Here is a 25,501-nt window from a genome sequence, read left to right on the forward strand (position 1 = left end):
TTTAAAATTTCATGATATATATTTATCTAGAAAGCTAGGTGGATGTGTTATATATAATTTCAAATACAATTACATATAAATTAATTGATGGCTGGTATTTATGTCTTGAAAAATCAATTTCATTCGAGCTTTTAAAAATTCTCATGATGACTCAAGATATAGGCCATATCTAATTCCAATAATATCGATCAAATCAATCAATTTCAATGAGAATTATAATTGCTATTTAATCAGGATTCAATTTTATTATTTATATTTACCCTTTTTATTTAATTGAATTTTATATTGATGAATTTATTAGGTCGTTTATTATAGCCATTATTAAGACAAATCAATTTCATTCTATCAAGATTATTTAAAACTTGACCAAACAATCTGTAAATAATTTTTTTTTTTTTTTTAAAGTTATTCTGTGAATTAATATTATTGATAAATATTGGGTTTTTTTTTTAAATTAGATTTTTATATTTACCAGAGCAGACGTCTAAAGTTTACTGTAATTAATTACTTGGAACTTTTTATTTTAAAAATTTTTTTAACTGAATGAATTTAAATTTAATTGAGAATGAATTTTGATTTTTATTTTTTACATTAAACTGTGTGACAATTTGAAATTAATCAAAAACAAAAAAAATAGATTTTTTTTTTATGGTAAAGTTATTCTGTAAATTGAAATCGACTACTAATATATAATTTTTTTTTTTATTCTTACCAGACTAGATTTGTAAACTTACTAAATAATTTCAGAGTAAATTTGAACCAAAAAATTTTCTATTTTCATTTTCTCGATAAATTATTTACTTGAATTTTGTATTTTAAAAACATTCCTATTTTTTTATCTCATTGACTGAATGAATTGAAAAAATTTATCAAAAAAAAAAAATCACTCATTATAAATTTAAAAAGTCTAAAAAATTGTAAAGTTTTAAAATTTTCTATTATTTAAATAATGAAAATATCATTAATTAAATATTAATTTTTATCAAACATTCTATCTGCCAAAAATAAAATAACTGTTAAATTATGAAATTTGTGAAGAAAAAAATATTGATAGGTTAAAGTTTCGTCATTTCACTCCTTCAATTTACGTCACAGTTGGTGAAGTAATATCTCGTGATTAATCAACAAAAATAAAATACATTAAAGCTAAAATAAATTTAGTTGAATGAGAGAGAAATAATACAGAGAAAAATAAAATAGAATAGATTTTATCGACATGCCAATTCAATTTGTCGTCAATCATAATTAAAACTATTGAACTTTTAACTTTATTATCAACTTTTAAAAATACTCTAATTTATTTTTCACTATAAACTTACTTTGTTGTATTTTTTATTTTTGTTATTTTTGTTTGTATTTATTAACAGATGAGTTTAATGTAAAATCGAAATTCTTTTTCTAAAATACACTGAGAAAAAAAGAAGGAAATTAGTGTTATCAAAATAACTTTGAAATGATTTTTTTATTTTTCATTAAAAGGGTTTATTTTAGATATACTTTTTTATTATTATTATTTTTTTTTATTATACTGAATGTATTTTATCGTCCATGTATATCATACGGTGGAATTTAATTATCAGATAATTAAAGTACTTTTTTATTTTCATCAATATCAGATATCTTTGAATGAAACTTCAAATGTAAATTTAGCAAGTTTATATTCAATGGATCGATATGTAATTTCCATTAAAGTCTATTTAAAGAGTTTTTTTTACTTATCACTTATCACGCACCTGTCAAATTAGAAAAAAATTATTATTTACGTGTAGACAACAATATTTTGATGTATACTCCAAATTTCACTTATCCATTATCATTTTTTTAAATTGATTAGCTTTTTTTTTTGATATTGAAATAACTACAAAAAGGAGAAGGTTTAGATGTAAAAAAAATTGAAAAACAAATTGTCTTTTTTTCTTTAAATAATTTATAGAAAAATAGAAATTTTTTCGCGGATCAATTTTTCATTTTAAAAGGTATTTAAAAAATATTAAGGTTGCCCAGCAAAAGAGTACCTTCTCGTAGAGAGTATATAAAAATTAAAAAAATAAAATTATTTTAAACAATGTAACTTATAGAATATATTTATTTGATTATAATTCAATGAAAAAATCAATATTTTCTTGAAATTTCTATTTAAAAAGCATCTAAATGAAAAAGGTGTTTCCTGTGACTTTTCAATGACATAGATAAAAATAAAAAAATAAATAATTTCTTCCAATTTGACCTAAATATAATAATGTTATATTATTGTAATTTAAAAATGAGTTTATAACAGTAATAAAATTTTAAATTTAAGCTTCACTTCCTGTGTCAAACGTAAAAATAATTAAATTTCGAACGAAAATTCCGTGAGATTATAAATTTTTTAATTAAATTATAATGTAAGATAAAGTTCGGTATGTTGAATTAAGATAAATATTTTTATTTTTATATACCATCGTTCTAGACGATATATATATTTCAAAAATTTGATGTTAATATAAAAAATAACACAAAGAAAAAAATGGTTCTCGAAGAAAATTGACAGGTCGCGTGTTGTTCGTGACAAGAAAGTTACGGTGCATACTGATCGGTATCGTCATTACACACCATATGCTGTGTGTATATTATAGCGAAAAAAAAAAAATATATATCGAGGGTTCGCAGGTCAAGATTTATTGCCAAGAACACAATATAGCACCGGGCAACAACAACGTTAAGAAGTCAAATGCGTGTTACAGAATAATTTCACGGGGCATGTATCCTCAAATTAAATTTTAGATTGTGGACAAAAACATGAATTTAAAAAACAAAAACAAAATTTATAAAAATGATTAAAATAACAATAGGTCAATCAATAAGTAAATATAAAATTTTAAAAAATAAACGATAACTAAATTTTTGTTTTTTTTTTTATAGCAGCAGCTTTAGGAATTAAAAAATGCTAAATGATTTATTTGAATTAACCAGAAGAAAAAAAAACGTAAAAAAAAATAATTATTCTGAGATTTTTAAAAAGACCCACTAACTGAATTATTTTATTCATCCGGAAAACGAAAATAATCCCAAATATGCGCAGGTTTTTTTCAAAAATTTTCCAAGGTAACGACTTACGAGTTACCTTCATTTTTGACTTATTAATTGAAGTTTAATTAAAACTGAATTTTTTGATGATTGGCTTTTTTAGTAGAAAGATACTACTTCTTTCGCTGTTAGTCAGCCAAAAAAAAAAAACAAATTATTATCTATAAAATATCATATGATATTTTATCGATGATAATTTGTTTTTTTTTAAACAGACAACAGCGCATCATTACCTACATTATATATTGGACATGCAGATAATTAATTCGATCACTTATAATATCTTTATCTGAACTTTATTCATAAGAAGCAAGTGTGTGAAGCTCCAACAAGCCGGACATCATCAGTAACTAACGCATAATTGATATCACTGTGGTAAAACTTGAAGTAAAAAAAATGTTTAAATACACGACTATTAATAAAAAAGTTTAGATTAAATAAAAATACAATATACTGGAATAAATATCCTTCAACATTTTTACGATTTAAACAATTGAATTTTGTATAAGCACTACCTTTGAAGAAATATTTCTCCGACTTTCTCCGACTTTTTCTGCCTTTTATACGCTAAAGCAAAACTCGGAGAGAAAAGACGGAGAAAAGGCAGCATTAGATTCCTCAACAACGTTTAAAAGTCAAATGCGTGTTACAGAATAATTTCACGGGGCATGTATATCCTCAAATTAAATTATTTTAAATTATCGAGTCAAAAACATGCACTAAAAAAATAAAATTTAAAAAATTATTAAAATAACAATAGGTCAATCAATAACAACTTTAAAATATAAACAATTTAATTTGTTTGTAAATGATATTTATTATCCTATTCCTATTTTTTTTTTTTCCTAATTAAAAAATAATAATTGATAAATAATGGCTTAAATTATTACACACTTACACAATAACAAATATTTTTAATTATTATTTTTATTATTATTTTGATGAATTATTGAATATTACCAACTATTTTTGGGTCAAACCTGCATTTGGACCAATTCTACAATCTTTACCAGCTTAGATGTTGAATCAACTAAAATATTTCCAAAAATTCAATCACCAGTGTATAGTTTATTATTTATCTAGTGATTGTTCTAGTTGAAAGAAAAAAATAAATACTATTTATAAAATGATAATAGTTTTATTGGTCAATATTGTTTTATCACGATATATATTTTCCTGATTAATATAACAATAACAATTAATTTATAACGGATATCCTCTAACATTTTTACGATTTGAATAGTTGAATTTTGTAAGCACTAAGCTCAATTACCCTGCGAACAGGTTAAACTTGCTGTAAAATAAGCCAAGTAAACTGGTCGATTTTTTTTTTATACTTTCGTGACTACAAAATAATCTACATCTATATAGTTTTCATGTATACTTATTTTGAGGGTGAAATTAAACCCATATATAAAAAAAAAAAATAAAATATATATTAAAAATTAGTAGACTTAAATTTACTAAATTATAAAAAAATTTAAATAATAATATTATTATTATTACACAATCAATTTGATAAACATTGATTGATCAATTAAATCAGCATATTTATTATCTCAATCGTCACGTTGTATCAATATGACCCTAGATGATATAAAATGTTTTTTTTTATACAACAGATAATGAGAGTATTAAATAAGCATAAAATAATAAAATTATAGCAATTGTAAAGTATCATTCAATCGATAAAGTTGAACAGTAAAATGACTCCAATAATTGAAGAAAAAATTTTAAATGGTAAGTTTAAAATTTAATAAATTTTATAGTTAAATTAAATATTAAATTTTTATTATAGATAAATATATATCAATTGAAGAAGGACAACCAATAAATGTTGTTATGAAAAAAGATAAAAATAATTATTCACGTTTTATTGGTTCAATTAAAATTGTACTATTTTTACAATTAATTATTGCAATTGTATATGTGATGCCAACTTTGATAAATTTTAAAAATGAAAAAATTGAAGATGTTAAACTTGAATCGATGACTGTCAATGATCATATTGATGAAAAATTATTAGAAAATATTTCGAACAATTTATTAAACGACAATTTAATGTTGGATACAATTATGCCTGTTGAGATTGATACATTGCTAATACCGTCAACGACCCCAGGCACTTCAAATGACCCACGGATTATCAGCAAAGATATTATTGAATCATCACAACAAGTAGATTCAAATGAAGAGTATTTTGAAACTAACGAACCAGAGAAACAAAATTATGATTATCAAACGAATATTGATAATGATAAATTAGCAATTTGTACAACTTCTGATATTGTTGATGATAAAAAAGAAAGCACATCAATGGAAAAAATAATTGATCATATGAATGATAAGGTTGAAGAAATTTTTGATATTGGCTCGACACTTTTGGCAGCATTTAATGATGCATTAGAAAATGAAAAAGAATCGAAATCAATTGAACAACAAAATGACAAAATTAATAATGAAAATGTTTCTGGAAATTTAGATATTCCAGATGGTTTATTAGAAACTATTGACACAACAACAGATCAACATGAACAATTAAAACAATATTGTGAAAATAATAATGGTGTTTTAACAAAAATAACTGACACTCTATGGGATGCTTCGGATAATTATTATTCATTTCCATATGTTTGTGTACTTAATAACAGTGGAAATATTATAAATTTTTTTTATGATGATGGAACAAATACGAGCGAGGAAAAATGGACTGATTTTAAATAATAATAATTACCGCCGACAATTTGTATTTAAATGTTTCTTAAATTAATTATTGTCTTATTGATAAAAGTGTTTTTTTTTTAAATTGATAATAATAATATGAGAATATTTATTTTGTTGTGTAATTAAATTTGTTTGTTATTTGTTTAAAAATAAATTATTTTATTATGAGTAATTTGATGCTTTGTAATTTTGATTATATATTTATTTTTCAGTCAATAATATTTACCAAGTTTTATTATTTTTCCTGGACATTTTGAATTTTATTTTGAGAGAAATCATTTGCTTGTTGATGCTATAATAATTATCATCAAAATGAATTGTTTAATAGGTCAAACAGATGAGAAGACACACAACCAATGAGATATAAAATAACTAGATTGAATTTAAAATTAGCCTATCGAGTATATTCATCAATAATTTGTTGTGTTTAATTTTAGATTTAGTAGAGCATAGAGATGTGAGATCTTTCTTGTTTTTAAATTAAAAAAAAATTATATAAAAATATCAGTAAATAAATTACTATTTATTAATGAAATTTTAAAATTACAAAATCAGCCAAAATTACTGATAATATTTACATGTTTATTTTTGTTAAAACTTAAATTTATTTGACGATGAAAATTTAAAAAAATGAGACCATCATGACGAACAATGTGGTAAACCAGTTGAAATATTTCAAACAATATTTTACAGATTTATTTCCCACTATCGGATCAAAATATTTTTCACATTTTTGTTGGCTGTCCACAGACAAATAAAAACAAAAATACTTTGCTACATCAATTTTCCATAATAAAAATTTTCTAAATATATCATTTTTGAAAATTTGCATTATAATGTAAAAAGAAAATTCTGTACGATATATTTCATCATTTATAAGTGCATATTTAATTCGACAACTTCATGGCAAGTCAAGAAAATTAAAAAGTAAATGTAACATACGATTATAATGTTAATAAATTATAACCGATGAATAATGATGAATATAAAACAAGCAATGAATAGATTCCAAAAATCCAATGAAATTTAAAATCGCTGAAGAAATATCTTTTATTAAATATTAAATTAAGAGTATCGTATTCGAAAGGTGGGTTCAATTCATTAGATATTTAAGTGCCATTATTGGAACGAGAAATGAGGCCGAACAATATATTCAATGAATATATCAAGACATTTATAAACTACAATAATAAAAATAAATTTCTCGAATAAAAATGATACTAAAAATTGAATAATTTTATCAATATATAAAAAAGTTTTCTTAATAAATAATTCTATTAATTTAATAACAAAATAAGATTCAATAAATAGATTTCAAAATTAATTAACATTATTATTAAAATTTCAAATTAATATCCAACTATTTTTGTAAAGATCAATAAATTAATTTAAATTAAAATGAATAAATGATTTCGAAATTATTTTAAATATTACCACGTCATTTAAAAATGATTTCGAGTAATTTTAAACAAAAATATCTCAGTTAATTTGTAGGTGTTTAACCTACTGATTTTTTAAAAATAAATTTCTATATAGCTTACAACTCGGCTCTAAATTAAAAGCATTAAATTTGTTTTTCGATGCAAATCAATCAATTAGTCTTGTATATTTAGAAAAACTAAAAATAAAAGAATCATATATAACGAAAATTAAAATTTTCAATACTCCGGTGGGTTATGTGCAATTATTAGTTAGTGTAATTTTTTTTTTTTTTCAAATAAAATGTCATATTGTTTAGTCACAACACTACGAAATTTTATCATAAACATATGTTCATCTGTGTGAGTGAGCAGGGCTTCCAGCACTGCGCGTCGAATCTCCACAAAACATGATTTTATTGGGTTCCAATGTAAATCGGGAAAAAAACAGCCACATCAAATTTTTCTATTAGAATTCTAATAACTCCGTGAGTTTTAAAGATATCGTTTTCAAAATAGCGGCGATTCAAAGATCAAAATAAAAGGAAACTTTTAATTAGTCGGTGCAAATCGATCACGCTTACAGATAAAAAATTATTTAATATTTAAAAAAAAAAAAGAAAAAAAGGTTTTTAACATTTTTGGCTCTGGCAACTTTAATAATTATTTGAGAAAAAATCGAAAATATACAAATTAAAGAGATTGAAAATACGATTCTTTTGGTTCTAACACGAATTGTCTCTGACAATTACTTAAGAAATGAGAGCGTTTTTTAATTTTCGGTAGACAAATCCAATACGTAGGTGACGCGAAGCGTCCCACCTACGTAAAATTTTTTTTTCGAAAAATTAATAACTACTGTGTTAATTTTTCAATCAAATTTATTGGGCTATAAATTTTTTTGTTAAACGAACAATTTATAATAATTTAAATTTTTAATATTTCTAGACAACTAATTTAGTCTTTTACTGAATAATTATAGACATTAGATTATTCATTGCTGTTTATGACATTATAAAATATTTGATGTGGGTGCTTTTACCAGACAAACCATCAGTGACATGAGAATTGGCCCCCAAGCTATTCATGAATTGGTTTTATTTTTTTTTTTTCCTTTTATCTTTGTAGTCGTTGATATAATCTATTATACTAATAATCAGTCATAACGTAAAACGACGAAAAAAATAAACTTTCATAACAAAAATGTAAAAACAAAAAAAAAAAAAAAAAAAAAACCAACATTTCATCCAGATGGTTTTATAGTTTATTACTTATTAGTTAAAAAGTTGGAAAAAAAATAAAAAGGGTTCGTGAAAGAATGGTATAATACAGGATTAATTATAATGTATCTAAAAAGTTTTATCGATTTGGTAATCAAATAAATAATTTAAATGATATTCAGCTGTCTAAGGGATAATTAAATAATCCATAAAACTCATATGTATTTAAATTAAATGAAAAATGAACTAAAAAACTAATGAAACTTTTATCAATAATTAATTTTGGAATCATTAAATTTATGATTATATTTAGACTGTGTGCTAAATAATATATTTACTCTATTTTTGAATAAATTTATTTCCAAATTTAATTTTCCGACAAATCTATATACAAACTTAAAATTTTCTAATCAACATTTGTCAATGCTCATGAACAAGAAATAAATAAATGAACAAAATAATTTCTTTAAATAAAAAAAAACAATAATAAAATTAATTAACCAGGTACTTTAATTAAAATTGAATGAACAAAGCTCCAAGCCAGAACTCCAGAAGCAAAACATCGTAGTAAAAAAAGCAAATATATTGACAACAAAATTATCGGATGAAAACATCCTTGTTAAATTCCTTCAAAACATAAATAAATATATTTTTTTAAACTATAAAAATAATGACCTAATGACTTGAAAATATCAATAAAATTCCTAGAAATAAATTAAAGTTGTACAAAATTAAATACGCATATATTAAAAATAATATTTCTACGTATTTTCTTATCATCAAGAAAAGTTCAATAAGATCATCTATACGACGTATAAATGAGTGTTGCAACATTCAAATATTCAGTTGATAAACTTGAAAGTTTACATGCTAAATACAACCATGTCATCCAGTGGAACATTTAGTGAGTTTGTTTATTTAATTTTAAACAATATACATATAAATTATAATAAATTCATTGTTTTTTTTTCGATTAGATTTTTCAACACTTGAAGAAGGTGATCCATACAATTCAGTTGAACGTAAAAGTAATATTAATTGCAATAGTTTTACAAATTGTGTACGTGTTATACTCTACATTGAATTAATAATATTCATTGGTATATTTGGATTCTTTTTTATTGAAGGCGTCATATGGGAATTACATCGGCCTTATCCAACAAACCTTAACGACGATTTAAGTGAAATTGAAAATATAACTGAAAAAATATTAAATAACAATAACAATACATTGTAATAATTAAAAATATATATTGATTTTTGTAAATAATATAGTTATAGATAAATATTAAATATATATCAATTATTATCTCAATCGTCACGTTGTATCAATATGACCCTAGATGATATAAAATGTTTTTTTTTATACAACAGATAATGGGAGTATTAAATAAGCATAAAATAATAAAATTATAGCAATTGTAAAGTATCATTCAATCGATAAAGTTGAACAGTAAAATGACTCCAATAATTGAAGAAAAAATTTTAAATGGTAAGTTTAAAATTTAATAAATTTTATAGTTAAATTAAATATTAAATTTTCATTATAGATAAATATATATCAATTGAAGAAGGACAACCAATAAATGTTGTTTTGAAAAAAGATAAAAATAATTATTCACGTTTTATTGGTTCAATTAAAATTGTACTATTTTTACAATTAATTATTGCAATTGTATATGTGATGCCAACTTTGATAAATTTTAAAAATGAAAAAATTGAAGATGTTAAACTTGAATCGATGACTGTCAATGATCATATTGATGAAAAATTATTAGAAAATATTTCGAACAATTTATTAAACGACAATTTAATGTTGGATACAATTATGCCTGTTGAGATTGATACATTGCTGTAGTAATAATTAAAAATATATATTTGTTTTTGTAAATAATATACAGTTCAAAGTGTTTTTTTTTCATTTAAAAAAAAATGCATTGATAAACAACAACAACACACTGAATTGAATACAAATATTTTTTTATCTATTGATCCAAGAAATTTCTCGTTGTCAAAGTTACCAGGATAATGTAAAAAGAAAGACTTAAAAATAATTTATTCATAGAATTTTATAAACTTTGTCAAACATGAATCTATCAAAACAAAATAAATTGTTCACCAGTTATCGAGATTCCATCAAAGAAAAATAATAATCTTATTGTATATAAATATATATTTTTTTAATAAAAAATTTTACATATTAAGAGCGTCATTATATTTTTCCAATAATAATAATGAAAAAGTACAAAAAATCATAACAAAAAATAACAATGTCATTTGATAAATAAGATTTGTTTTATATTTTTTAAATTTAAATTTTCTTATTATAAATTATTAACGTATTGTTAATTTATAATTTAAACAATATCGATTTTGATAAAGTCATGTTATAGAGTTTTATAAAATACACACAAGATTGGACATACCCCTAATGACTTCCTGAAATTTATAAACACTTTGAATATTTAATGAAAGACCTCATTCAACTCATCTTTCTCTCACCAATTATAACAATACAACACCAAAATGTTGATAGTTAAATAATTATACAATTGAATAGTAAAATTATATTGATTAAATTGTCCTATTCAATATCGATTTAAATAAAACACGAACTATGGAAATACATTGTCAATATGTCTGTTACCATGCAAACGCACTGGAGTATCAGGATAATAATTAAAAAAAAAATTTATGAATAAAAACAAAGAGAAAAAAAATTAAATGATAAGAATATGAAGAATAAGCAAAATGTAGAAAATGAATAAATCGTATAATAGGTGTGGTTCATGGTGTTTTAATTCGTACCAACACTCCATCAATATCAGTTATTTATCAAAAAAAAAAGAAAGAAAAATGAAAAAAAAAAAAAAATGGGAAGGGTTTTAGATTTTTAGTCAGTCAAGTAATACAAAGTAAGACACGATTATACACATGGCGTGCAGGAAGACACTATTATATATATTTCACGTTGAGGTTTGGCTATATAAAATGGGGTTGAAACAAATGCAATAAATTTTCAGGTGCTTTCGTGTGTCTTGACAAAGGAGAGACCTTCATTTTTATTTTTTTTTTTATATAATTATTATCTTGTTTTTTTGTTTTTCGATTTGTTTCTCTTTTTTTTTTTGGATTATTTATTTGATGACTCTTTGAGGGTTAAAAAAAATATAAAATATTTTTTTTTTGTTTGTTGTTTTTATAATTTTTTGAGCTTCGGTAAAGTTGAAATTTAATTTATAATTTTTATGGATGTTTAATTAAGTAATAATTGAGAATGATTTAATTTTAATTTTTTTTATTTTTAAATAATATTATAAACAGAAAAAAAATGGATATTTAAAGTTATTAAAATTTAAAAAACTTAATTTTCTTTTTCAATTGAAAATTACGTATTAAAATAAGAAATTTTTTTTTTCTTTTGTAGTAATTTGATTCAATGGTTACAATAATAACTTGGTATTAAAAAAAGATTATTTTTTTTAACATTAAAATTGAAAATTAATGTGAATTATTATTATTCAAAAATCTTGATATAAATTTTAAAGAAAAATAAGTAGTATAAAAAAAATAAATACAAAATTAATTAATAATTAATTTTTGATTAGATTTTAAAATACAAATATCTGCAATGTAGTTTTAGAATTACAATATAAATATTTAATTAAGTTGGATGAATTTAATTAACCTTTGATGTTGAATAGCAAAAAAAAAAAAAAAGAAAAGTACTTTATTTTATATTTATATATATTTATTTTAATTTTTTATTTTCAATTTAAGAGGGTGGGATAGTCAAGTAAATAGTAGTAGATGGTTTTGCGCCAACTCCAAGTATACAAGTTGAAAAGTTGGGAGTTTAAATTGACAAACAAGTGGGGGTAGGTGAGGCACGAGGGTTTAAAAGGACTCGGCATGTTACCTCAACATGCAGTCAGTGGTAAAACATTGTCAAATAATAAACAAGTATTTATTAAATAAACATTCAATCATAAAAAAAAAAAATTAATTTTTTTTTCAAAAAACATCAAAGAGAATAAATCAAAAAACTACTGGATTTATTTTTTTTTAATTTAAGTTTAAGTGATATCAAAATGAAGAGTGTCAATATTATCAGAATTATTTTTCCAATCAGTGTGATTATTATTCTACCAATATTCACCAATGCATTAACAACATTTGGAAAAACCAGTTCACAAAATCAAAATCAATCACCACCACCAACACCTGGTAAGTAATTTAATTATCTAATTTTTTTTTTATACATTTACATTTAAATTTTTTATTCTATCTATCTATTTTTGTTTTTTGATATTAGTTGATGCTGTTGATTGATTTGATAGTTACCTACATTTTTATATTTTTTTTTTATATTTCAAAATCCATTGTTATTACATGGAAATTAGTAGATTATTGTTCTCTAGTTCTAGAATACTACGAGAGTGTGAATAAAACAACATTAGAATTTGGTCGTTTAACTAGCATGGGAAGAAGTGGTGGCGGGCGAACCGGCACCAAAGGTGGTCACGTAGGATATAGCTGTAAATAGATATGCACAATGTAACGAAATTTAACAAAAAAAAAAAATACCAAAAAATTTCATACAGAAAAAAAATATATTTGCACGTTATGTATGCTTGTAAATTAACATTTTTTTAATATAATTTTTTTTGTGTTAATTGTAAAAAAAAAAACAATATTTTTGTGTGTGTTGTTGTTTTTTGTTGTGTTAATTTTTTTTTTATAATATAAACTAATTTTTTTACCTGTGAATATTTTTAATATTATTACGTTAATTTTACATTCATTAAGTCATTGTGATGTTAAAAAGTTTCAATGACGTTGCGTGATATTATACCACGTGTATGAGCTTTAATATTAATATGAGATGAAAAAGCGATTACAACAAAAAAGGGGATTTACCAAGAAACACTGGAGGATTATAAAAAAAAAAATAAAGTCGTGAAAATAAAAAGAATCTTAACGAACGTAATACATTTTTTCTTTGTTCTTATTTACCTTAAATTTTAATTATTGATTCAAATCTAAGCATAAGAAAAAAAAAAAAATATATTTAATATTATTTTACAACTAAAAATCAAGCATAAAAAGCACTTGGTTTTTTTATGGTATATTATTTTTAAAATTTCAGATAATTTTCTTCATACTTTGATGTATTTTTTAAGCTTATTTATTTGTGTAAAAAATAAAATTATATATTTTAATTGTAATAGCACAGCATATTCACCGAATGTTTTGCCTCTTTGATGTGTATTTTCTTTTGTTAAATGTTATATTATTAATATGTCTAAATGAAAATGTAAATTAATATAAAAACATATAATATTCAATTATATTTAAAATAATTTGTATTAATTTACAGTTGGTAAAGCTCATGAGTGCAGAACAGAGAATGATTGTGGTGCTATTCAAAATACAAGTTGTATTGCTGACCCAGGGGATGGAAAGACAAAATGTCTCTGTGGTGATTATTCACCACCAGTTAATGGCCTTTGTACCAACAAATGGAAGGGTAAATCACAATTATCCAAAATATCACTATATCTCTATTATGTCTATTCAAAGTTCAAAACTTTACTTCATATATTTGCAACAACTACATCAAAACAATCGTAAATTTCTAGCTTTTTTTTTTGGTTTTTGTCCATATTTTTCCCTCATATTTATTTTTATTTATGTGAATATATAAATTTTTTTTTTTTGCTTGTTTCAAGCTTTTTTAAAAGTTTTATAAAATCAAATATTTCATTATATTTTTTTCACAAAAATAATTGGTATAATTACATTTTTTTGTTGCATGTTTTTTAAATAAACTTTTGACGAATGAATTATTACATCTAATTTGAATTATTTTATATTATTAAACTTGACTTGAGTGTTAATAATAATTTCATATATATTTTTTTATAATAAAAACTAAAAAAAAAATGTCTGATATATTTTCATAAATTAAGAGAAAAAATAAATTACTTGATTCATTGATTTTTTCATTTAAAAAAAGAAAAAATAGTTAAGTTTTTTTGTTATAGTTTATCTATTGATTGATAAAAAAATATATGCATAATTTTAATAATATAATTCAAATGTGTAATTTAAGATTAAACAATATCCTAATCTTGAAATAAATGTTGATGAATTATTATTACGTTCATGGTCATATTTAAAATCTAATCAAAAGGTCAAAAGTTAACTTAACAAATATATAATTGAATAAAAACCTTGTTTATGTTTAAACTTATTTATTATTTATTTTTTTTCATTTATTTTAATTTGCATAAAATCACGTGCGTAAATGTAATATGCCAAGTAAACTTGACTCTATTATTATCTATGTAAATTTTTAGCAAGTTTATTTTTTATTTTAAACCTTTGTAAGTATTATGTTAAAAGATAGCAACATATATTGTACTTTGGCAAATGTACAAGAGAATATATAAAAATGAAAAAAAAAAAGGGGTTTTTGTTGATTGTTGATGAATTGATTTTAACAAAAATACAGGTGTACATTGATCTTGTTAAATTTGCGTGACGTACTGCAATTTGTGAAAATTTTAATAGCATTTAAAATAAATCTGATCATGTTTGTTTGAATATCTTTATCATTATAAACATTGATTTTATTATAGTCTATGAATTATTCATATAATAATTTATTTATAGCTGTTCGAGCACCGTGTAAAGATCATGCTGAATGTGGTGAAGGTGCTCACTGTATTCAGGGTAACAACACATCTTCAGGAAAAAAATGCGCCTGTCTTGAGGGATATTACGAAGAAAATTTAAGATGCAATGGTAATGATAAATTTTATAAAATTTTAAAAATAATTTAATTAACAAGTTTATTAAACTTTTAAATTTAAATTATTTTATTGTCATTTTTTTTTAAATATTTGACTGCATAATTAAACTCGTATTTTTAATCAACGAAATTATATATAAATGCTTTTTTCTTTCTTCAAATTACAGGGAGTTTTTCTATGCTCAGGAATCAACCGACTATTATTTTAATTTTTGCTTTAGTTGTATTAAAAACTCTGAGCTATTCTTAAACAAAATATAATTTAATTATTAATATTAAAATAGTAATAATAATAATTAATTAATAACCGAGGATAATATCAAGTGAGAAGATTCATGGATAAATTAAAAATCACCAAGAAAAACAATAAAAAATAAAATAATATATATAAACCTTTCAAAATTTAATTGTAATATTAATTTTAAAATTATATCGAAAGATAAAAAATTAGCTTTAAAAGCATGTGTATAATTATTTCCATCAGTAATAAATAAAACTTCCAAAATTGAATTTTCAAAATACAAAAAAAAGTCTATGAATAAAAAATATTAGAATAAAAATAATATTTAATTTACATGTAATAAAATATAATTTATAAATTTTAATTTTTATCTTTTTATGCTTTGTGATAATAATATTGTTATCGTAAAAAAATATTTCATTTATATCATAATAATAATCACTGTATTTTCTAATATTTGTATGTTAAAAATGTAACGCTAAGTCATGCACTTGATGTACATCAAATTTTATTTTAATTTTATTATTTAATGTACAAAATAAATGAAAAAAAAAAATAAGAAAAAAAACATACAATATTTAATGCACCAAAAAAATAAAGTAATCAAATAATATTAATTATTTTTTTTTAAAAAACACACTGGTTACTGATGAGCCAGTTTTACCACCAAATGTCATAGCTGGAGTATGTATTGTATAAAATTCATCAAAATGTGAATTAAAATGTTTAATTAATTCATCTTTTGTCCAATTACATGATGATATTGTTAAATAACCATCTGGTAATAATATACTATGAATATTTTTAATATAATTTTCACGCATTAATTTTGAATTATCAAAATTTAAACTAATTGCATCATAAGTACCTTTATCATGTACTAATTTAAAATTATTATCAAGTGGATTTTTCGATTTATCAGTAACAAGAATATCACATACCATTAATTTAACAATTGATTTGTCAATTTTATTTTCAATCAATACTGCTTTTGCTAAATCCAGTGCTTTTGATGAATAATCAACACCAATTAAATTTGTAAAACCTTTTTTTGCAAGTTGTACAAGTGTCCAACCATTTCCGCATCCTACATCAACAATTTTATCGGATTTTGATATATCTAGTTTATCGTTGATTGACCTGTAAAAAAAAAAAACGAAATACATTATTCAAAAGCTTGAAAAAAAATAAACAAACGAAATTTAATTAAACTTTTTTTGTCTTTTTATTTTGTGGGTATGGATTTAACAAAAAATTTAAACAATTATCAACAATTGTTGTCGTGGCATTTAAAAGAACGCTTATTAATTTTTCATTGGTATTTATTTTAATTTGTTCATCGTATACTTTCGTGATTTATTGATAATATTTTAAACAAACTATTTTTTGTGTTATTTTATTTTTTGTTATTTAAGAAATTAATTCTATGATCGTTCTAAAATTATGACAAATTTTTATTAATAATGATATTGTTATTCATTCAATAATAAATATTTTTTTTCCATTAAAATTACCTGTTAATTTTCCAGGTAATTTTTCATTCACAAATTGATTTAAAATACGTTTTAGTATTTTTTTTTTTTTCTTATTATACATTGCAACAATATTATATACAACTATTATACAAATGACAGTAATAATTTATTAATTACGAATATTTATATCTTCTTTTAGTTAAATTTTTAATAATCATAAAAAATAAAATTATAAAATCAATACAATTAATTTTCTTTCAAAAAACATCATACTATCGATATGTTATTTCTTGTAACAAAAAAGAAAAAAATAATAATGGAGACAAAAATATTCACGTTGTATAAAATAATTAATACAAGTCAGTTTGATTATCATATTGTTGTTAATATAAAATATTGTTTCTATTATTTTATTTAACTTACTTGACAATATTTTCAGTTGTTCGTTTACCAAACCAGACTTCACCAACATCACCATGATCTTCGAAATTATTAATTTCTTCTTCATATATTTTTTCCCAGCTGAAACATTAATTAATAAATATTATTAACAACAATTAAACATTGTTGAATTATATATTGTTATATTTACTATTGTAATGTTCCTAGCTCTGATGGATGCAATTCCTCGTCTTGGTTTAATTCGTCTTCCATGATTAAACAATAAAATTATAAATTTTTATTTTTTATTGTTGTTAAGTAATAAACAAAGCGGCTTGTTATTTTATTGTCAAAGTTGGACAATACTTTTGGTGTTTTAATGGCTGCAAACAGCTGATAAATATAATGCCAACCTAACCTTCATGACATGACACTTGGCTGCTTGGAGCAAAGCAATAATAACAACAACTGGTACAACTAAAAATTCAACACTGTCCAGCATTTTTCTTGAATAATTACACTTACATAAAGCTTAATTACATAAAATCATCGTGTCATTGTTGACTGTTACAAAACACAATAAAGTTTTTGAATATTTTTCAAGAGAAATATTAACAAGTGTTATTTTCTAGACAAGAAAGTAACAAGCTTCGAAATGAGTATAACAAAAATGTCAAATGTCATCCTGGGTAAGTCTAGATAGCTGATATAATTTATTTATTAATTTAATTGTTATAAATAATAATTTAATCTACTAATTTAATGCTTGCTATAAAAGTTTAAATAGTTATCATTTGAGTTATTTTTTGTTGATGTTTTGTTGATTTATTTACAGGCAACCAAGGAATCAAGACACTTGCTCCAATGATGAGGAATTTATCAATAGCTGCACAAGCTAAAGTTCAACAAAATGAAAAAACGAAACCTAAAACTGCAATTCTAATGTTGAACATGGGTGGTCCAACTCATACAGATCAAGTTGGTGAATATTTATTGAGAATTATGACTGACAGAGACATGATGCAGCTTCCAATTCAAAGGTAATAATTTTAAAAATTATTATATGTTTAAATCATAAAAAAAAACAACAATGACATATTTATTATTATTCTAATAGCAAATTAGGACCATGGATTGCTAAAAGAAGAACACCAGAGGTACAAAAAAAGTATGCAGAAATTGGTGGTGGATCACCAATATTAAAGTGGACAAATTTACAGGGTGAATTACTTTGTAAACAATTAGATAAAGTATCACCAGAAACAGCACCACATAAACATTATGTTGCTTTTCGTTATGTTGATCCATTGACAAACGAAACACTTCAAAAAATTGAAGAGTAATTATTAAAATTATATATATTTTTTAAACAAATTAGTGTGTTTTTATAATAATTGTTTTACATATTTTTTAGAGATGGAATTGAACAAACTGTAATATTTTCTCAATATCCTCAGTACAGTTGTGCAACATCTGGTTCTAGTTTTAATGCTATTTACAATTACTACAAAACGAGGTAATAAAAACAAAATATATCAATAATAAATATGTGAATCATTTGAAATGATAAATTTTGTTTCTTTTTTGTTTATAGAAATTTTCCAAAAAACATGAAATTGAGTATTATTGATAGATGGCCAACTCATCCACTATTGGCAAAAGTATTTGCTGATAGAATTCTAACTGAATTGTCACATTTTCCTGATGACATTAGAAGTAAAGTACAAATATTATTTTCAGCTCATTCGTTACCACTTAAAGCAGTTAATCGTGGTGATTCATATCCAAGTGAAATTGCTGCAACAGTTCATGCAGTTATGAATGAATTAAAATATTGCAATCCTTATCATCTTGTCTGGCAATCAAAGGTAAGAATAAAAAGAACAACTGTTTAATAAATAAGCTAGACCTCATTGTGTCTCAATCATTTCATCACTTAAATTTATAGCCAAGATGTAGCCAAATGTAATTGTTTTTTTGATTTACAGGTTGGTCCTTTACCTTGGCTGGGTCCATTTACTGATGCATCAATAGAAGCATATGTTAAACAAGGAAAAAAACATTTTATTCTTGTACCAATTGCATTTGTCAATGAGCATATTGAAACTTTACACGAAATGGATATTGAATACTGTGATGAACTTGCTGAAAAGGTAAATCATTCAATGTTTATCAAAGCTAAAAGTCATTTATTTATATTGTGGTTGTATGATTTAACTTCAACAACAAATAAATAATTATTAATATTTTTATTTGTTTCTTTTTTTTTAGTTGGGAATTGATAAAATGAGAAGAGCAGCAGCACCAAATGATCATCCACTGTTTATTGATGCACTTACTGATATTGTTGCAACTCATTTAAAATCAAAACAACCAATTTCTCCAAAATTTATTAATAGATGTCCTCATTGTGTTAATGAAAATTGTCATCTTAGTAAAACTTGGTTTACGAAAACGTGCAATATGTAAGAATAGTTTAATTTTTTAAACAAACATATCAAGGCATATGTAACTAGGGCATTAAAATTATTACTATCAGGTGTTGTGTATTTTATAATAAATAATAATGATGATAAATTAATGTTAATTATGTTAACTCTTTTTCCATATGGTAATTCAAAACGAGTATTTGATGAATTTATTTGTTTCCACAATTTAATTTAATTCAATTTAATTAAAGCTGCCAGACATTTACAGTTAGCATTGAGCAGTATCGAGTAGGAAGGTATCTGAAAAGCCACTAGGGTGTCGGTTAATAAGAAACTATTTTTTTCGATTGCTTACTCGGTATTTTAATTTGTACCTCAAAATTAAAGGGTGAATAAAGGGTTACAAGTAATTTTTTTTTATCTAATTAACTTAGGATCATGAAAAAAAATTACTGAAGGTTTATAATAATTTGTACGAATTGTATCTCAAAAATAACTACAAAAAAAAATATTTACTCGAAGATGTTCATATACAGATGGATGGTGCTATTGCTGAATTAAAAAAATAAATATTATTGATTTTAAACTATGTATGAATACAGTACACTTTTTCTACTAATTATTATCTTGTCATAAATATTTATTTATTTATTTATTTTTTTTTATTAATCATAAATTATTGAAAAAAATTGGTAAAATGACAGTTGTAAATTTCTGGTCAAAGCAAATTACAGAAATAGTATAAAAAAGCGGACAAAAAAATTGGAATATATTTCCGGTAGAAAAAAGTTGGAGAAATAGCGGAAAATATTCTCCAACCATATAGCATTTTTGGAAAAGTGGAGAAACGACGGAGAAAGCTCGAAAAAAGACCCAAAAATATTTTCATGAAATATTATTGTGTTAAAAACCAGCTTTAAATAGATCAATTACTGCTTTTGTAAATGTTGTACGTATACCAAAATTTTATATACTTGGGTGAACAATTATTAAAGTGTTTTTTTTTTCATCTTCACTAACAAATTTATGTTAATGAGGTGTTAATTTATGTTCGAAGGTTTTTAATAATAAGCACGTTATTTTTAATAATAAGCATATTTACTGGAAGGCACCAAGTTTATCTTTTTTTTATTGACGTTATTATTATTGTCTTGATGTAAGGCAATGTGAAAGCCTATAAAACAACGCTCTTATTTATTCTTTTTTTTTTCACGTAAGGTGCTTGGTCGTTGGTCATGCGAGAATCATTATTTTAGCAATTCTGCTAGCCATTCTAGCTATTCAGCATAGGCAAATTTAGCATTCTAGATAGCTGGAATAGCCAACAAGATCGCGAAAATAACGATTCTCGCATGACCACCCTTTAGAACAGCTATAGCTTATATATAATGATGCTGCAAGACGAAACAAAAAACTGCCCTCTCTCGTCTCGTCTTAATCAAAGCATTTTTCCGTCTCACCCTTTTTTGATCCATGAGAAAAATATCATATCCCGTCTTAATTCATCCTCGTGTAAGGAAAATCTTTTTTGTCTCGTCTCTCGAATCTACTTTACGAGTTTCTTGATGATCGACTGAACGTACCATTTTTAGTCGGCATAAAATAATTGATTTTTATTATTTGCACAAGCAGAATTGATCTAAAAAATTAACAACAAATATATTTTTCCTACTCTATTTTACCAATGAAAATTATATTTGTTTATTTCAGCTATATTTACAAAAAAAAACTCTGAACTCGAAGGCCAAAGCCTTATAAAAAAATAAATAAAAATAGCCAAAATGATAACAATATATCAGCCACCAAACAACTCTCAATAACAAGTGTCAAAATTTATTTCAAAACGATACTCAACACTCATTGTATTATCTTAAAAACCATCATCATCATACAGATAATACAACACCCATTTGAAATAAAAAAAAAAAAAAAAAGATTACGTATATATTAAGCAGATGGTAATAGGCAATATCTAATATCATTCATCCCCATACTGCATAGCAATACAATACAAAATGAATATAAAGCATTGAAGGGGTGATGCCCAATACATTGATAAAAATAAAAACTTACAGAAGAGAGAATAGTTGATGTGGATAACTAAGATTTTATCATGTCTAACTGACAAAAAAACAGGGAGAATCATTCTGTCAATTTTCTTTCATATGAGCAATTTTCATTGCTCATATCAAGCCACTGCCACATGATGTTTTTTTTTCCTCCATCAAACTCTTCTCCCTTTTATTTTTTTTTACAAGAAGCTCAATTCAAATTTCATCAATTTTTTCTCAGCTAAAAATTTAATTGACGAAATAAAAAATAATAAAAAAATATTATATATAATTGGCTATGACTTGTGGGTAAATTTTTTTTTTTTTTTATTTATTTTTTTCTAGTAGATCGATTTACTAAATTGGCATTGTATTATTAGCGATATAATAGAAGCCACGAGTGGTCACCCGAGGCTAAACATAAATTTACTTGTGGCAATGAACCAAACACGCAAGAAAATAAAACCCTCGTCTATTATTTTGTATCGTTTTTTTTTTTTTTTTAATATTTGTTTATACATGTTTTTTATATTGAGCTTTTATTATAGTATATTTGTCTCCCTATATATTTTATTATATTTTTGTATATTTTGCATCTACTGTAGAGCACGTGGCAATGAAATTTTAGTAGGGTAAATTTGCGCCCGCGCATTTTACTTGTTTAACCGCCCATTTTTTGGCCACGTGCCAGCCAATCTAAATCTAATAACACAAACAGCATCACAATGATGTGCATCATATGAAAATAACGTTTTGTTGCCAAGTAATACGACACCATGTGAACTAATCGTCTCCAAGTGGTATGGTCCTTCAGCTGATACATCTTGCTTCTTTTTTTCGTTGATAAAAAAAAACTACCCTTTTATATTTTTAGCTATAGTGTTTCAATTTATTATTCTGTTGTATTGGATAATGAAAAATTTATTTATTCATTTTTTTAATTTCATGAATAATCTAATCAATTGTGTTTTTAAATTTAAGTTTATTTTGATTTTTAGATTGATAGGTTGTTAAACTAATGATAAATTTATTTTTCATGTTTTCTATTGATATATATTTTATTAATATTAATTTTCTGTTTGAAAAAAAATACGTAGATAAAGATAAATTTATCAAGTAATAATTATTTTTAAAATTTATCGTGACTGAAGTTCATGTATGACCCAGTTTATTATCCAGATAAACATCAAAAATTTAAACACATTTTCTAAGCTTTTTAAAAAAAAATTATGGAGAAAATAATAGTGAAATTATTTGGAAGTTATTATTAAATTATACATCATAAAATAATTTTTGAAATTGTCATTTTAATTCATATTAATATACATTTGGTTTTCATTATCTTTTTTTTTTTTTTCGTAGATCAATTTTTATTATACAACAAAATCATTATGATCCAAACATAAATGAATCATAAGAAAGAAAAATTACATAGTCAGATTTAATTCCAACAATTGATTATTAAATTTTATATATACAAAAATAATAAGAAATAAATTTAGTAATAATGATTAATGAATGACAAAAAATTTAAACAATTATCAACAATTGTTGTCGTGGCATTTAAAAGAACGCTTATTAATTTTTCATTGGTATTTATTTTAATTTGTTCATCGTATACTTTCGTGATTTATTGATAATATTTTAAACAATTCAGCTATTTTTTTGTGTTTATTTTAGTTTTTTTATTATTTAAGAAATTAATTCTATGATCGTTCTAAAATTATTTACAATTTTTTTTATTAATAATGATATTGTTATTCATTCATTTACTAAATTATTTTTTTTTCCATTAAAATTACCTGTTAATTTTCCCCAGGTAATTTTTCATTCACAAATTGATTTAAAATTACGTTTTTAGTATTTTTTTTTTTCTTATTATACATTGCAACAATATATACAACTATTATACAAATGATAGTAATAATTTTATTAATTTACGAATATTTATATCTTCTTTTTAGTTAAATTTTTTAAATAATCATAAAAAAAAAAAAATAATTATAAATCAATCTACAATTGAATTTTCTTTATCTAAAAAAAATTATCTTATACTATCGATATGTCTATCTAATGGTCTTGTAATTAAAAAAGAAAAAAATAATATTTTTATACGTTTGAATTTTTAAAACTCTCGTTTTTTTTTTGACCTTCGATCTATAGTGAATAAGGGATGGGGTGTATGGTGTTATAAAATATTGAAAGTTCACCTTCAAGGTCCTTTCAACATTGGATTGAAGGCGCACTTTTATATACCAAGACAGAAAATTATTATTATTACTTTTTTTTTTTCTTAAAAAAACACAGTATACAGACGTACACCGTAACGCTTTTAAGAAAATGTCTGGCATTTTCATAAACTCAGAGTGGACGTGAGGGAATAGCCAAGCATACATCAAGGAAATACGTCACACAAAGATGAAGGTCCACCAAAAAAAAAATAATAATATCTACTATCTGTCCTTTCCTAAATACTGTTTTTTTTTTTTTTATCATTTTGTCGATATGTATACAATTCATCACTTAATTTTCTTTTTATATATATATTTTTTTTTGTATTTTCTATTTTCCAATTGAATTGAATTATTATTTCATCTTTCTAACACAATATTGATAAATTATTTTTAGCTTTTTTTGAATTTTTAAGAATAAAAAGTTAAACTTTATTCATTTTTTAAAAATTGAATATTAATATTTTTATAATAATTTAATTACAAATTTTATTTTTCACTTTATCACTATGTCACTATTAAAAGTGTTCAATAAAAATTGAAAAATAAAAAAAAAATTATAATACACAATATGTTGTTTTATTTTATATAAATATTATTTGAAATTTTTTTAAAGTTCTCACGATTATCATGATTAAATTTATGATGATCGATGATATTTATTTATGGATTTTTTAAAACTTTAAACTGGGTGGTCTCGATCATGTTGAGTTGATTTAGTACCTGAGAATATCTCAGTGACTTCCATCACCATCAATACTCGATGCTTCCTCGTACTATTTACTATTTGTTGTAAGCAATGGACTTGATATACTCGTGTATCCTTGACTACATGTTGGCAGCATAAATGGGTTCATGTTAAATGGTGATCCAACCACATCTCCTAGCCCTGCAACATAGTCACTATTATGATTATAAGTTAGTTGACTTTTTTTTTATTAAATTACATATATATTATTTTAATATAATTTTATTTGTTTATTTCAATCATCATGTTAAATTGAATTATAGAGAATGAATAAAAAATAAAATAAAATACAACTGCCATTACATTGGTGTATATTATGGATAACCACATGTGGTATTACAACTGAGAGTTAAATGCCATAACTGGCACCCATTGCTTTTTACAAACAGCATCGTTGTTAAATTCTGTATACTCAAGTGCACAACAGACACGTGCCGGCGTAGTTACTAACTGCTTGACGACAGGAAAACAAGATTTACGGTCATAAATCGATAAAATAATTCTCGTTTTATACAAGAATCATACGACAGTACCTTAACAAGAAACTTTTTATATTTATTAAGCTTGTTGAAGCATTGACGACATTTGTGATTTCATTTTTTTTTTTTTTTCTTTCATCTTTGGACTTATTTCGATTTTTGGGATCTTGATCAAGATCGCGATCGATGCAATTGAATTAACGCAAGAATTACTGTATTAG

General features: G+C 23.3%; 6 protein-coding genes across 9 annotated transcripts in view; 4 read left to right on the plus strand and 2 right to left on the minus strand.

The window, feature by feature from the left end:
- The first annotated feature begins 4,627 nt into the window (after nucleotides 1–4,627).
- LOC122859351 lies at nucleotides 4,628–5,962 on the plus strand. Its single transcript, XM_044162842.1, has 2 exons — nucleotides 4,628–4,806; nucleotides 4,865–5,962. Exons 1-2 carry the CDS (start codon nucleotides 4,773–4,775, stop codon nucleotides 5,788–5,790), a joined length of 960 nt encoding a protein of 319 aa, XP_044018777.1. The 5' UTR covers nucleotides 4,628–4,772; the 3' UTR covers nucleotides 5,791–5,962.
- A 3,294-nt stretch (nucleotides 5,963–9,256) lies between these two features.
- Nucleotides 9,257–11,334, plus strand: LOC122859354. Its single transcript, XM_044162845.1, has 3 exons — nucleotides 9,257–9,332; nucleotides 9,406–9,920; nucleotides 9,979–11,334. Exons 2-3 carry the CDS (start codon nucleotides 9,887–9,889, stop codon nucleotides 10,284–10,286), a joined length of 342 nt encoding a protein of 113 aa, XP_044018780.1. The 5' UTR covers nucleotides 9,257–9,332; nucleotides 9,406–9,886; the 3' UTR covers nucleotides 10,287–11,334.
- An 838-nt stretch (nucleotides 11,335–12,172) lies between these two features.
- On the plus strand, nucleotides 12,173–16,064 carry LOC122859353. The gene is made up of 4 exons (XM_044162844.1): nucleotides 12,173–12,655; nucleotides 13,809–13,958; nucleotides 15,107–15,238; nucleotides 15,413–16,064. The coding sequence occupies exons 1-4, from the start codon at nucleotides 12,520–12,522 to the stop codon at nucleotides 15,493–15,495; spliced, it is 501 nt and encodes a 166-aa protein (XP_044018779.1). The 5' UTR covers nucleotides 12,173–12,519; the 3' UTR covers nucleotides 15,496–16,064.
- On the minus strand, nucleotides 14,727–17,669 carry LOC122859352 (EEF1A lysine methyltransferase 2). The gene is made up of 3 exons (XM_044162843.1): nucleotides 17,554–17,669; nucleotides 17,385–17,483; nucleotides 14,727–16,626 (listed from the first exon to the last, which is right to left on the minus strand). Exons 1-3 carry the CDS (start codon nucleotides 17,613–17,615, stop codon nucleotides 16,104–16,106), a joined length of 684 nt encoding a protein of 227 aa, XP_044018778.1. The 5' UTR covers nucleotides 17,616–17,669; the 3' UTR covers nucleotides 14,727–16,103.
- Nucleotides 17,670–17,772: 103 nt separating this feature from the next.
- Nucleotides 17,773–19,916, plus strand: LOC122859350 (ferrochelatase, mitochondrial). The gene is made up of 7 exons (XM_044162841.1): nucleotides 17,773–18,031; nucleotides 18,178–18,382; nucleotides 18,460–18,681; nucleotides 18,757–18,858; nucleotides 18,937–19,210; nucleotides 19,331–19,495; nucleotides 19,614–19,916. The coding sequence occupies exons 1-7, from the start codon at nucleotides 17,998–18,000 to the stop codon at nucleotides 19,809–19,811; spliced, it is 1,200 nt and encodes a 399-aa protein (XP_044018776.1). The 5' UTR covers nucleotides 17,773–17,997; the 3' UTR covers nucleotides 19,812–19,916.
- A 3,983-nt stretch (nucleotides 19,917–23,899) lies between these two features.
- The window catches only part of LOC122859355 (transcription factor collier), a 52,562-nt gene continuing 50,960 nt past the window's right edge, over nucleotides 23,900–25,501 (minus strand). The window contains exon 13 of one of the 4 annotated variants that reach the window (XM_044162847.1): nucleotides 23,900–24,942. In XM_044162847.1, coding sequence (XP_044018782.1) covers nucleotides 24,830–24,942 — 113 coding nt within the window. In that variant the 3' untranslated portion in view covers nucleotides 23,900–24,829. Of the gene's footprint in view, nucleotides 24,957–25,501 lie in introns of all 4 variants that reach the window. The other 3 variants (XM_044162848.1, XR_006374341.1, XR_006374340.1) reach the window with 3 other exon arrangements.

Source organism: Aphidius gifuensis, linkage group LG6 (assembly GCF_014905175.1).
Source record: "Aphidius gifuensis isolate YNYX2018 linkage group LG6, ASM1490517v1, whole genome shotgun sequence".
Lineage (NCBI taxonomy): Eukaryota > Metazoa > Arthropoda > Insecta > Hymenoptera > Braconidae > Aphidius > Aphidius gifuensis.